The 13,680-nt window shown below is 40.2% G+C and overlaps 1 protein-coding gene across 1 annotated transcript in view; it reads left to right on the top strand.

Moving 5' to 3' along the window:
• Window positions 1–1,167: 1,167 nt before the first annotated feature.
• Window positions 1,168–13,680, top strand: part of ect2 (epithelial cell transforming 2) — a gene marked incomplete at both ends in the record, with an annotated part of 52,555 nt that continues 40,042 nt past the window's right edge. Inside the window, 4 exons of the mRNA XM_083940730.1 lie at window positions 1,168–1,300; window positions 3,482–3,561; window positions 8,171–8,263; window positions 12,515–12,697. Of these exons, the coding sequence (XP_083796856.1) occupies window positions 1,168–1,300; window positions 3,482–3,561; window positions 8,171–8,263; window positions 12,515–12,697 (489 nt within the window). The remainder of the gene's footprint in view (window positions 1,301–3,481; window positions 3,562–8,170; window positions 8,264–12,514; window positions 12,698–13,680) is intronic.

The raw sequence follows: 13,680 nt of genomic DNA, 5'->3' as shown, positions 1-13,680 counted from the left end.
CGTGGAACGCAAGGCGCATCGTGATTTGAATGAACGGACCAATCAGCGGCCTCGTCGGGCGGAAGCCGCTGGCTTTCCGTCTCTCTGGCCAATCATCGCGCGGCACCGTTGTTTGCCCTGCTTTTTGAATTGAGCTCCAACAGCAGACAGACACCCTCTGGAACTACTATGAAGTAGTTAGCTGTCAACAAACTAAAGCAGCCACATTTCGACAATTTGGACTATTTTCACGCATCAAGGGAAACATGCATTGAAACCAGACTTGAGATTTAACGGAGAAATGTTACAGTTTTCCTGAGGGTTTCGGACCGAAGAGGACTTCTTCATTGTATTGTCTTACGAGCTCGGTAGCTAGCTAAATCAGCTACTGAGCTTATTTCATTTAGCTAGCTCAGCGGCTAGTGTATCTCTGCTCTCTCCCTGTTCTGATATTCCTTTATCTAAGGTACCAGCCGCTGAAACAGCCGGTAAGTTTGGTTTGCTACTTTAACGCGAGTTTGTTTTTGTGCTATTGGAAACGCAGCGTACCTTAATGTGAGCTAACCTCTGGTGACGTTAAGCTAAGGGAATCTGGTGCCAACGTTAACTGGGCTCACGTCAGCGTTACAATAAAGCCGAATAAATGCTTTGTTCGCATAGTAATTAAAGGCATTTAGCCCATTCCCTTGTACAAAGCATGTCATAAGAAACGCAAGATAAAGACACGTTGTTTAACCGTTTAGAGAAAAATAATTGCCCGTTTATTGCTTTGTTCATGTTTTTATCACGATACTTTTTGTCCTCTGTTTTAACCATAATCATAAATAACCCGTCGGTATTGACAAGTACTTCTCATTAAGCCCAGTGACTGTTGTGTGGCTACTCTTACGTAAACCATTCAAAAGTGTCAGTAACGTTTACACTTCTTATCCGCCTTGCCGAGTTGTGTTTTAAACATGTTGCTTTCTCTCCAGTTGAATTGTCAGACTTGGGCAGTATTTGTGTTTGAAGTCGTGCCAAGTTCTGTCTCCTGCCTTTAGTCTGACAGTTGTCACCCTTTTCCTCTTCTTCCCTGTTGCTATTTTCTCTCTCTTCTCTGCCTCGCCATGATCTCCCTCTGTGTGTCTCTGTTCACTCCCTGTAACTTCTGATAGTTTGGACAGTTTGGTGCCACCATAAGTTCCTGACATGGCTGACAGCAGCATAGTGACTTTAGGGACAGCTCGGAGTCTCTTGGTGGATTCTTCGGTCTATGATTCAAGGATTGCCGAAACCACCAAGGACCATGTATTTCTGGGCATGGCGTGTGAAGACGGGGAAGGTCAGTCTACATAGGTTACCATTTTTTCTTCCTTCCCCTCCTCCTTTATCTAAATATCTTAATGTATACCTTCAATTTCAACACAGAACCATCAGTGGTCAAAAATCAGGACATAGCTCTATATGTGTGCAAGTTAAAATCAGTACATTATGCTGTGGAGAAGCAGAGCAGTAAAACCAGAACACAGTCATTATAACAATAAGCTGTTCCTTGACTTCTACTGTGCATTCCTGCTTAGACACTCAAAGTACCTAATAAACTAAGCTAAAACAAATACTATTATCACAATACAACAGCCCTGCTCTCAGTTCTTGTTGAAATAGTTTTACACATGTCCGTAATTTGGGCTGGGGATTGTAAGAGCTGGAGTTTTTGAGTTGTAATGCATTATACTGAAAGGTTTTCCTAATATTTAGTCTACCCTCATTAATATTCAATGATGTGGACAAACGTATTAGAAACACAATAACATTAAACAAGAACTACAGCCTCTAAATTTATTATAAAGTTTAATCCAGGGTTGCACTTATTTATCGGCTCAACTTCAGCATCGCCTTTTTTGCTGCAATTGGCCAATATTCAGCAAATAAGATGATATTGACTAATTGCAGTGGCTGGTGTTTATCTGTAATGTTGCATCAGTTTTGTTAGATTTGGGGTTAAAAAGCTTTTGAAGCGCTTACTTTGCAAGAAATGGATCTTTTTAATTTAAAAGAAGGTTATATTAAAGGTTGTTTGTATGATTAAACGCTTGCTCATTCAACGATCAGTTAAAACAGTTCAGTTATTTTTGTTTCCCTGGTACAAAAGAAGGAATAAATGATAACAACAAAAAAGATCTGTAATGGCTTTTTGGGCGTAAGTATTTTTTATCGGTATTGGCCCAGAATTTCTATGCATCTATATGCATCCCTTGTTGAATCAACTTCTCTCAAACAGTTGAAACAAAAACTAAACATCCTAACCTGAATAAAGGTAGGAATAGTTGCAGGTCTGTTATCTTATGCCTGCAGAATGGTCTGTGTAGTGACCCGTGCGGTTCTGTGCGCACTGCCCTAATGTTCAAACTCACGCCAGTCTCTCATCCGTGTGGGAGTTGCCATTGCTCATGGACACTGTAGTTGGAAACAGTGTTTGGCATAAACCATGTACACGGTTTGTGCACACAATATCCCATCAGGTGAGACAGCTATGGCTTTCGGGCATGCTTGGTCAAAGCCACCTGCTCTGTGCTGACTGTTAAAGATGAAAAAGAACAATAAAATAATTAAGTTCATCTTTACTTATCTGGCTATTGCTCAGTATTTCAGTAACTTGTATATTCGCTCACCTTTCACCGGTTTGAGTCTCAGACAGACCCTCACTTTCCTCCTGAAGTGTTTCATCTGACAGGTTTGTTTATTAAGAAAGTGTTGGAAGACAATGGGGCACATTTGCACTGTATTAAATGTCACTGTACTGAGTTACTGTCCGAGTCTAAAGATGTTAAAAATAGCCTATTACAGTCCGTCACCTTCCTCTGTTCTAGGCCTTTTGTTAAAAAACAAAAGTCAGACACTCAAACAGCAGTACACTGTAGATCCATTTTAAGCTGAACTTCTTTTATAATCAAACAAACTCAGAACTTTCACAATCTGCTGGACAGCATGGGTCGTATGTAGATTGATTTTGTCTGGTCTGTTGTATTCTCACCTTCAGAACCAGAGAAACAAAACACTGTCACACCTCTGATTTAAAACAGGCTGGTGTGTCTCAGTTTGTCTCAAAGGGCATTGCACTCTTTTTCAGGTTCACACATTTGTTTTGGCTCCATACTAGAGTGCCGCGCATAACATCTGCACATTTAGTGTAAACGGTCCAAAGCAGTTGCTGATAAAAGGCGCAATAGTTTTGCCGTAAAAAGAAATTAGAATTTTCACCCACGGTGACAACCAATTAGACAAAGGCAGCTTGCCGTTGAGTTAACTTAACCTTTACTGGCCAATATGAATATATGTCAAGTTTGGGACTGTTAATTAGCCTGATAAGGTTGAGGTTTTTTGATATTGCCAACGCTAGCAACCACAATTTCGATTGTGTGTGTCCTTGTGTGCGTGTCCGCGTGTTCGTGCGCGTGTGTGTCCCAGCGTGTGTCTTCTTCCTTGTTCACTGTGTGTCCCTGTTGCTCTTCATCTCTCTCAGATATGCTGCCAAAAGTGGAGACAAGGGTTGTTCTTGTGGGAGAAGCAGGCAGAAATGGAGCGCTGGTCAAAGCACTGCAGGTACATCATTCTTCTATTAATCCTGAAGGTCCACCATCAGAGCTTGTCAACATTACTGCTGTTCTCTGTTTGATAAGTAGGGCACGGTAACTCTGTTTTGAAGGACGATCCTGATACTTCTGGGATATAACTGTCACTAGATGAGAACTTTTTGCCATTGTTCATTGTTTGTTAAATTTTCAGTCTTTCCTTCAGCTATTGTCTCAGGTGGGAGATGTATCTGAAGCAGCATGAAATGTGATATGAAAATCCCTCATGGATGTTAATTAAGGCGAATCAAATACAAATACAGAGCCTTTAGAAAGCCATGATACCCTTTTGAAATAGTATTTTTTTTGTTTTGCGGCCTGAATTTATAATACATAAAAAATATTTTTTTCCAGCGTGATTTACATATTTTGCCTTACAACATTCAAGTGAATTTCTTTTTCAAAATTTCTGAAAATTAATAACAAAATGAAAAACTATAATAGCAGTGTTGGAAAAGTGACGAACCATTATAAACACTCAGGTTTAACCAATCACCTTCCAGATCACACACCAAGTTAATTGGCCTCCACCTGACATCAACTGTGGTGTTTTTGATTTGACTTCAGCATAAAATCAGCTGTTCCTTTGATTTGACTTCAGAATAAAATCAGCTGTTCCTTGATGATTCCACTCCTAGTCGTGCATCGTAACACCAAGAATTCACCATGGTTGGAAAGATGTTTTCAAAAGAGCTCAGGATAAAGCTGTGGATAGGAACAAGTTAGGAGATGGCTCTAAAAAGATTTCAAAGGCTTTAACTGTCCCTCTGAGTACCGTTCAGAGTATTGTCCAGCAGTGAAGGCATATGGATCCACCCAGACCTGGCCCTACATCGGGCCGCCCCTCCAAACTGGATGACTGAGCCAGGAAACGATCCATCAGGGAAGCTACCAAGAGGCCCATGGTGACCTTGAAGGAGTTACAAGTCTAAATGTCAACGGTTGGATGATCTGTGCATGTGACAACAACTTCACAAGTTCTACATGTATGGGAGGGTGACGAGAAAGAAGCCTCTTCTGAAAAAATGTCGCACTGAGTCTCATAAAAAAAAAATACTGAAGATTCTGATTTCATGTGGGAAAATGTTATACCGTCAGATGAGACCCAAAATTAATCTTTATGGGCTGAACTCCAAGAAACCAAACACAGCACACCACCCAAAACACACCACCCCTACAGTGAAGCGTGGTGGTGGCAGCATTATGTTGTGGGCTTGTTTCTCTTCAGCAGGGACTGGGCAGTTGGTCAGGACTGAAGGGAAAATGGATGCTGCCAAGTCAAATTCTTGAGGAAAACCCTTGTCCCTCTGTTAGACACTTGAAAATGGGCGGGTGGTTCACCTTCCAGCATGACAATGACCCAAAACACACCTCCATAAAACCAACACCGTGGTTAAAGGACAGGAAGGTGAATGTCCTAGAGTGGCCTTGTCAGAGCCCTGACCTGAATCCTACAGAACATCTGTGGATGGACTTAATGCAGTCCATCACCACTCACCACAGAATTTGACTGAACTCCAACAGTTGTGCAGGAAGAATGGGGAAATATTCCCCAATCTAGGTGCACAATGTTGGTAGAGACATATCCAAACAGACTGATGGCTGTAATTAAAGCAAAAGGTGCCTCCACAAAGGATTACATCTGGGGACTCATCACTTTTCCAACCCTGCTTCATTTTGAATTAATTTTCAGATAATTTAAAAAAAAAAAAAAAAAAAATCACTTTAATGCTGTAAGGCAAAATGTGTAAATCACGCTGATGGGTGGGAACCCATGTTATGCGCACAAATACACACTGCGTTATTCCTAAAAGGAGTTCTCAACTTCCTAAACTGATCTTAGTTTGAAAATCATGTTAAAAATTCTATTTTTTAAAAACATCCCTGATACATCCGCATAATGTCCTGCATAAAAGGTTTTACACTGGCTTTGAGGTCATTTTTGCCTTTTTCAAAATAGGGCGCACTCACACTGTCCATACGTACCGTGCCCCGTGCTTTAGGGTACTTGTCCCTTCCTCCCTCTCCCCCCACGGGCCAGGCCCGTTTGTACTCACACTGCCTGGGCCTCGGCGAATGCTTCTTGCTGCCTATATGTCATCACACCGTAACACGTCACACGATTGACGTCATCGCGATGCGTCGCTTTGTTTACAAATCTTTCCATAGACCTCGGAGTTTTTGTGCGTCTTGTCCGACTGTTTTTGAATATTTTCGTCTGACCAAATCTGCAGTAAACACTCCACCTCCACATCACACCAACGTGAACCTTTCGCCGCCATTGTTTTTTTTTGTTTGTTTGTTTTAAATGTCCGCGCATGGTCCGTCCTTCTTTTTTCTATGTCCTAACAGGCGCACATAAAATGACATCAGAACTGCCGTGGGCCTCCTGCTCGTACACGTGCGCACGCTCGTGCCCGTACATGAGCAAACGTGCTTTACAAAAGCCCACCTCTCCAAAACGGGCCGTGGCAGGCAAACATACCGCTCCTAGGTGAGGTACGGTTGCACTCGCACTGGTCAAACTAACTAGACTTTAGCCGTGAAACGTGCTTGGGCACGGTACAGATGGACAGTGTGAGTGCACCCAGTTCTGACTCTCAGAACGTGTCCTCGTCTCTGGACAACATGAAACATGGACAATACTATCTGACATGAGAAGAACAATTAAAACTCGCAATTGAAACAAATTGCTGATGGCCTCTTTATTTTTCTCTGGTAGATACAGTTAGATGACTCGGGCAACTTGTTTTCCTTGTTAGCCACCTCTAATTCTCCTACTCTGTAATGTTGGATTACAGCCATGCGTAGCCTATAGCCCCATCTTCTGACAAAAGTACGCTTTGGTCTAGATTAACTGCTTAAACCAGTTGATGGAAATGCACCTTTATTCAAATTTCTACTTTTGCAACATTTCAAAAGTTCCCTTGAAATTCACTTGACGGTTGAATGGAAACCGCTACTAAGACACAGGCTTAGGTCTTCATAGAAGATGGTAACCCTACGTCACGTAAAAGGCCGCGCCCCTTCGCCGGTGAAAACAAAGAACACCTCAGTGTTCTTTAGGCGCTAATTCGGAAAACAGTTTATAAGAATAAATTTGATTACATTTGAGGAAATACAAGTTATATTTATTGATAGAACGATGGCAGAAAGATGACAGAATAATGACAAAAAGATGGCAGTGAGTGTGTGTATTTTCACCCTCATTAATCCTTAGGTGGACAAAGCCTCGGCTGTTTGTTTTGTTTCACAGAGCTAAACTAAAACGACAGGATATTAACGACAGAGAAAGGGATCGTTGTCATAGTTCTGCATTACCTGGTGGTTTTAATGATGTAGGAATAAATGTGTGGGGACTTCACCTCTGCACAGTGAGTGGGCCTGTTTACCCACTTAACCAGTAAACTGTATGGATAAACATTCACTAACTCTTAGATTTTTCAACGACGTAATATAGTTGTCTGCCTGACTAAAGTTAGCCATTTTTCAGGCGGGTTAATATAAAAAAAAAGCTAAATTAGGACAGATTACGGCAGGATTTGTATTTATCGCCAGTCAAAGCAGGCAGTTTGTTTTCACCGGAGTAGGGGCGTTGCCTCATGTGTAACTCTCTTCTGTGAGTTGTAGCATTTTTTTTATTGACAAATAGCCTAAACTGCACACACTGCATTGCTATAACGTTACTGCTAACTTCATACTTATCATCACACACATGCTCTGTCTTTCTCTCTATCTCTGTCACACACTTGCTAACATAACGGTGTTGTTGGTGTATATATGCCACAGTGTGCAGCCCTGCCTGATCATGCTGTTGAAACATATAGCATATATCATCCTGTCAAATGTGTACACTTTTTCATGGGGATATTTGTGTCTATCAGTGCAAGTTTTTGTCCGCTCCAGTGGGCAGCTTGTTTTCTGTCTTTGAGTTGCGCCGTGTGAAGGTGATTTGGAGGCGTGGCAGTGGACTAAGTGCTACGAGAATGACTTCCTTCGCAGGTCTTCTGAGCCCTGTCACTTCTGAAGGCTTCCAGCTTAAATCATCTATTTCTCCCTGCCAATCTGCAGCGCAGCCACATCCAAAGACATCTGCCAACAGCTCCATCAGAGCTCTCCCGATTGCCTGCCTGACCGCCTGCTGCCATTGCTCATGCAACCCACAGAAAGAAAGCCCCCCCCACCACTTCTTCACATCCCCTTCCCTTTCTGTCCTCTTTTTCTCTCCTCCTCCCTCCCCAGGGCTTTCAACGTTTATATTAAATTTTCAGAGAATTTTTTTTCTCCAAAGCCTACCCCCTGTGAAGCTTGATATTAAAGTCGCTGTCTTTAGACTTTCCAAGGACACGGACCCCGTCCCATCTCTTCCTCGCTTTCTCCATCCTGAATCCCTCAATCCGACCATCCTCTCTTTTGTCCTTGTGGAGTTATTTTGTATTATTTTTTTCTCTGGCTTTCTCTTTGACTCTTTCTTTGTTTCTCATTCTCTCTCAACCTTCTGTGCCCCCCCTTTTCGTTTTTCTGCTCTACTTCCAAATGCCAGTGTTTGACATCAACTTCCTGCTGGTTGGTTTTTACAGGCCATCAGAGTAATGGAGGTACCGGTGGTAAAGATAAGAGAAGGCGAGGCGGGTGCCGAGGAGAAAATGATGATAAAATCTATAGTCACTATGGTACAGTACAGCGTCTGCCTCTCTGTGTGTTAATGACACGTTGATGGGAACTGGGGCAGGTGCTGCATGTGTCTTAATTCACACTGGGTATTCACTCAATAGTTGTGCATGGCCGACTCACTGATGGTGAATTGATTCATGGGTGAATATTTAAATATACACTGGAGATCAAAATTAGAAAACAATGTTTTCATTCTTGATTTATTCTGAAATATAGTGATTATTTATTGTTCATGATTTGATAGAATATCCGCTGTATCTATACCTCCACTGTAGAAGTATGTTTTTATAAAATAACCAAGGCATTTCAACAAAAACCTTTATTTAGTGAAAAAAACAGTGATCAAAACAGTAACCATTGTTTTCCAGAAGAGACGATTTTAACAATGTTTTCTTCTGTAGGATTAAAAAATGAACAGGAAGTGTAGAGGCCACAGCTTTGAATGACTTCAGCACATCTGCACCCACAGGATCACTAATTTCTCACACTGCTCTGGTTTGATCTTGGTCCATTCTGACTCAGTCTCTTCCACAGTTCACTAACTGGAGTGGGTTTCTTACACATTACTTTGTCACCAAGTATTTTCCAGAGATTATCTATGGGGTTTAGATTTGGACTCTGGCCATTTCGTTGTTCAATATTCTCAGCTTCAAGGAACTGCTTCACCTGTTTTGCAGTGTGACAGGGGACAATGTCTTGCATGAAAATTGCAGCTGATTGGGAGACAATTGCAGTGAAGGTATTGCATGTTGCTGAAGGAGGTTCACATAAACATTTGCATTCACCCTGCCATGTAGCTGTACCAGAGGCCCAACTCATGCTGCAGAAGACATCCTCAAAACCATGACATGACATTGCTTAAGTTTTATTTTTAATTTTAATTTATTTCCGTCTGAACATTATGATCGGCGTCAGACTGGGAACAACTGAACCCCAGACAATGCCCCCTGTCACACTGTAAAACAGGATAAGCAGTTCCTTGAAAGAGACTGCAAGAAGTAATACATTTCTTTATAGAAAATTATATATTTTGATATATAAAAAAATATATATATATTTATATAAATGAAAATGTTAATGATAATTATTAGGATTAATTAAGCTTAATTAAAATGAGTGATGGAGAAGGGGTGCGATTAAATAAGTGATAGATAGATAACTTCTTTCCACTGCTTTTCGAACAAGCTTTTCTTTTCATCAAATGTTTGTCATTCATTTATCTAATTATGTGAAACATCGTTATTTCCTGTGAAAATGTTCTTTATTTTTACATGTTCTAAATAAAAAGTTCATTCTCAAAGAATAATGGATTCAGATCAAACCAGAGCAGTGTGAGAAACTAGTGATGTCCTGTGGGAGCAGATGTGCTGAAGTCATTCAAAGCTGTCCTCTACACTTCCTGTTCATTTTTTAATCCTACAGAAGAAAACATTGTTGAAATCTTCTCTTCTGACACAGTGGTTACTGTTGTTGTTGTTGAAGATTATTTAAAAAACATGCTAGTATGGTAGTGGTATAGCCACAGCTGATATTCTGTCAAATACTGAACAATAAATATTTTTATTTATTTATCTCCTTATTTATTTTTGATCTCCACTGTATGTTTTTTCTAATATCTTGAATCTGGATTTCTCTCTAACAATGATTTGCACTCAAATGTCAATGCAAGCTTTTAGGCTGAGGAGTAATATTAACGTCATTTAAAGGGCTTTTGTTTGGTTTCATGGTATTTGAATGGGCAATTCCCAGCTCATAAAGCAGCTAGCAGTGCAATAAAAATTTGTTTGCACACAAACGATTTCATTAGACAGCTCTTGGACTGTAATCAATAAAAACACACCTGAAGCTTTGATTTTTGAGTGGCCTCTCTTAAGTGAAGGATTTTGTCAAGCATGTCAAATGGCTTTCACTCAGAGTGAGATGAGAAGATTGATAACGATCTTATGTCATTACAGCAACGTATTCTCTCACAATTTCATATAATATTTTACAAAATATGACTTTTTGTTTAATGCCATTAAAAGATGAGCGGAAGTGGACTGCGACGGTTCCGTTTGGGTGTCAGTCATGTTTGGGCACCAAAATTAGAAGAGAAGTTGTGGTTTGTTGTGAGTTGTCAGATCTGGTTGGTGAGGTTTTGGTCTCTGCCCCCGGCCTCAAGCTTGGTTTTTTTCACACAGAACCAAGGAACGTGGAATAATGGCACCCCAGTTGTGTTGTCACATAGAACACCGACATTCTGTAAGCAAGAGGTCTTGGTTTCTAGTGTTTGTGAGCCAAATTCATTCTGTCATATTCAGCCGATCCATACCGTTAATCAACCACTCAAACCCGACCCACAAACCACACACTACGTTACAGTAGCACAATTGTCACTGTGTCAGAGAGTATATGTTTCTGAACATAATCTTCAGGTCTCACTTAAGCTGGGCTATGATATTGGTATTAATCTGCTCATCTCACCTTTTTTAAAGAAAGCAAATAAGTGTTAAACCATTCACTCAGGTGTCTTAAGTAATGTGTATCCTAACATTGTATGTCATTCTAACTGTAAGTATGTTTGTGGCACCCTGTCGATGCGTCTTCACTTTGTCTTCTGTCACCTACTGGAACTAATTTTACAGAGGTATTTAGTTTTCCGAGTAGTTTTACAGGTAATGCAAGTAAATGCACCCCTACAGCATTACCAGCTCAGCCCATAAGCAGCCTGAGTTTGTGATTAAATTTTTTATGTCTGTTATCGAAGCCATTGATTCAAACAATTCTATTCTCATACTGAGTAAGGCATTCTCTCTTCGGAGAGGGCAGGAGTAACTGTTTTCATGCAGCACTGAACATAGTTTCTGTATGGCACAGAGGGAGAATATGATTGTGTCTACTGTATATCTAAGAGTATATGATTGTCTTTTCTACACCTATTTTTCCTGCTCCCCTGAACTAAGTACATTCAAAGAGATATTTCACAAAATAACAAACAAAATCTTGAAATTTCACCATCAGCCTTTGTCATTTCATGTAGTCATTGTTTGATTACTGTTTCTTGTGATGCAGCATACCAACTGGCTTATATTTCAGTGATGAAGTTAGTCTTTTTTCCTTAAATCAACTTTCTTTAATGAATAAAATAAGTCACTTTCATGATGCTAATTGCTGCTAGACCACCCCGTTAATATGGGCGGAAAGTAGTTTTTAAGATTGAAGTGTAAATGTTTTTAAAGAGCCAAACACCAACAACAGTTGAAACAGAATATTTGGTTAGAAAAAACATGTTGTGAATGTTGGAAATCATTACATCTAACTTTTGGACTTTTCAATGCTCTGGAGTTATTGGAAGTCACACAAGTCAGAAACAATCACTACCACTAGAATCTAAATCTTTAAATAGTATAATACTAATAACATTAGTGTAGCCTAATCTCCATCTGTAACTGTGTAGAAATACCAGCTTTAAACTGAATGAGCAGCCATGTGGACTACTCGGCGTACCCCGAACTGGAGGAACCCTTTGGTGCAGATATTTGGTCTCAGAATAGTTTCAAGGGCCATGCATGCTTGGTTATCCCATTTTTTCCTTATTGTCAATGTCTTGTTTTTTTTTTTAACAAAACCAACTATGAATTGCTCCTACTAACAAGTATTGTCTGTGTATCCCATGCCTAATATATCTTATTCCCCTGTTCCATAGGCTGTCCAAAATACTATAAGATGAACAGAAATGTGCCATTTTAATGAATGTTACTTCATTGCAAAGAGACTCAATCAATCTAGTCAAAATTCTCATCGACTGCAACCCATGCTTGAGCATACTTAAGACAAAGGTCTTTGTTCTTCTCACAGGGAAACGGCACCATTCTACTGCAATGGCAGAAAAAAAGAATCAAAATCAAGCTTTAGTCTGACATAAAATCTGATCATAGATATAAAATATATAAAATAAATGACAATTAACAACCAAATTGAGCTATGGATTAAGAGTGTTTTTTTAAATAAGCACATGACCTGTTTGGACCCTGCCCCTCAAAGAATCCGAACCAAGAATCGCTAAGAGAAGGAATAGCTAAGCAGAATCTGAATCGGAAATGTTGAAATCCAGACCATACCCAGTCCTACTAACAAGGCTAACTAACTTTTCATTCACACTCTGGCAATTTGCTGATTAATTGTGCACTTGTGAATGTTACATTTCCTTTACCTGTACCAGTCTGTCATGTACTGCTCCATCAGTCTGTCGTGTGATTCTTCCTGTTCAGGACATCAACACCCCGTGCATCTTGACAGACAACATCCAGGAGTTTGGAGATGAAGAGAACACGGATTTTGAAACGGTGTTCGTCCTCACAGACTTCGATTCTCCCAACTTCAGCTACCTCTACAAACGTGACAACCGCATCGTTGGGCCTCCTGTTGTGCTGCACTGTGCTGCCAAGGAGGAAGTAAGTTATTCACTCATGTTTATTTCAATCTCTGGGGCATGAAATGTATCACAGACTAGATTCCCACGCATGATGACATCAACAAGTAATTCAATTGATTTCAACATTTCAAATATAGCATTTCCCCGCTTTGGTCAAAGCATGGCTTCTTACCTTATCATCCTGAAATTCAAATGAAGAATTTACAGCTGCACTTTGTAATACTCACATGAAATATATTATGATTATAAAAAGCAGAATGCAGAAATACATGATGGCTTTGAACAGGATGATGAACAGGAGCTGCCTCTGCTTGCTGTGCTGCCTGTCTGACAGAGACTTCACATGATGCTGAACATTTACAATATGCCCTGTCTGTGGCTTCTGTCAACAAGACAGAGTGTTCCCCACATTTGTCAACTGAAGATGGCACATACATGCAGGTTTAGACTGCATTGCAGAACATCATAAAGATGTATATCTCTTGATAACAGGAGCAATGGTCTTGGGCTCTGCTGCAGTTTTTCACCCATGTCAGGCAATTATCTGGCCTAAAAACTATTGGGTGTTGGAGTGCGCTATGGGTTTTTTTTCCCATTCTAGATTTTTCTATGTTGTTTTAGTTACAAAAATCAATTTAAAAATACCGTAAAGAAGAAATTTTCTGTGACCTTTTTTTAAAGGATTATCACTTGCATGCTTTAATAATATGTATTGATTTATTATTATTATTATTATTAATCCTATTACTATTATTTATGCCTTTACATGGACGTGAAAAGGAGGGGTGCTGAGGAGTAAAAAACAAAATGTAGCCTCCACTGATGGTGGCTTGGCTGTTTAAAAATGGCAGGTTTGTGCAGAATGTTCTTTGTTCTCTGACCAGTCAGTGGTCTACAGTGTTTAACTCCAGCTCAGCTCACTTGGAAACTGGGCCGAGGTGGTACCAAAAACTACCAGGTACTATCTACAACTTTTGCTGATGGAAAACCCAAAAACGTAGA

This window comes from Echiichthys vipera (genome assembly GCF_963691815.1).
Source record: "Echiichthys vipera genome assembly, chromosome: 3".
Classification (NCBI taxonomy): Eukaryota; Metazoa; Chordata; class Actinopteri; order Perciformes; family Trachinidae; genus Echiichthys; species Echiichthys vipera.
The sequence above is the reverse complement of the archived record's forward strand: the minus strand, read 5'-3'. Positions and strand labels throughout refer to the sequence as shown.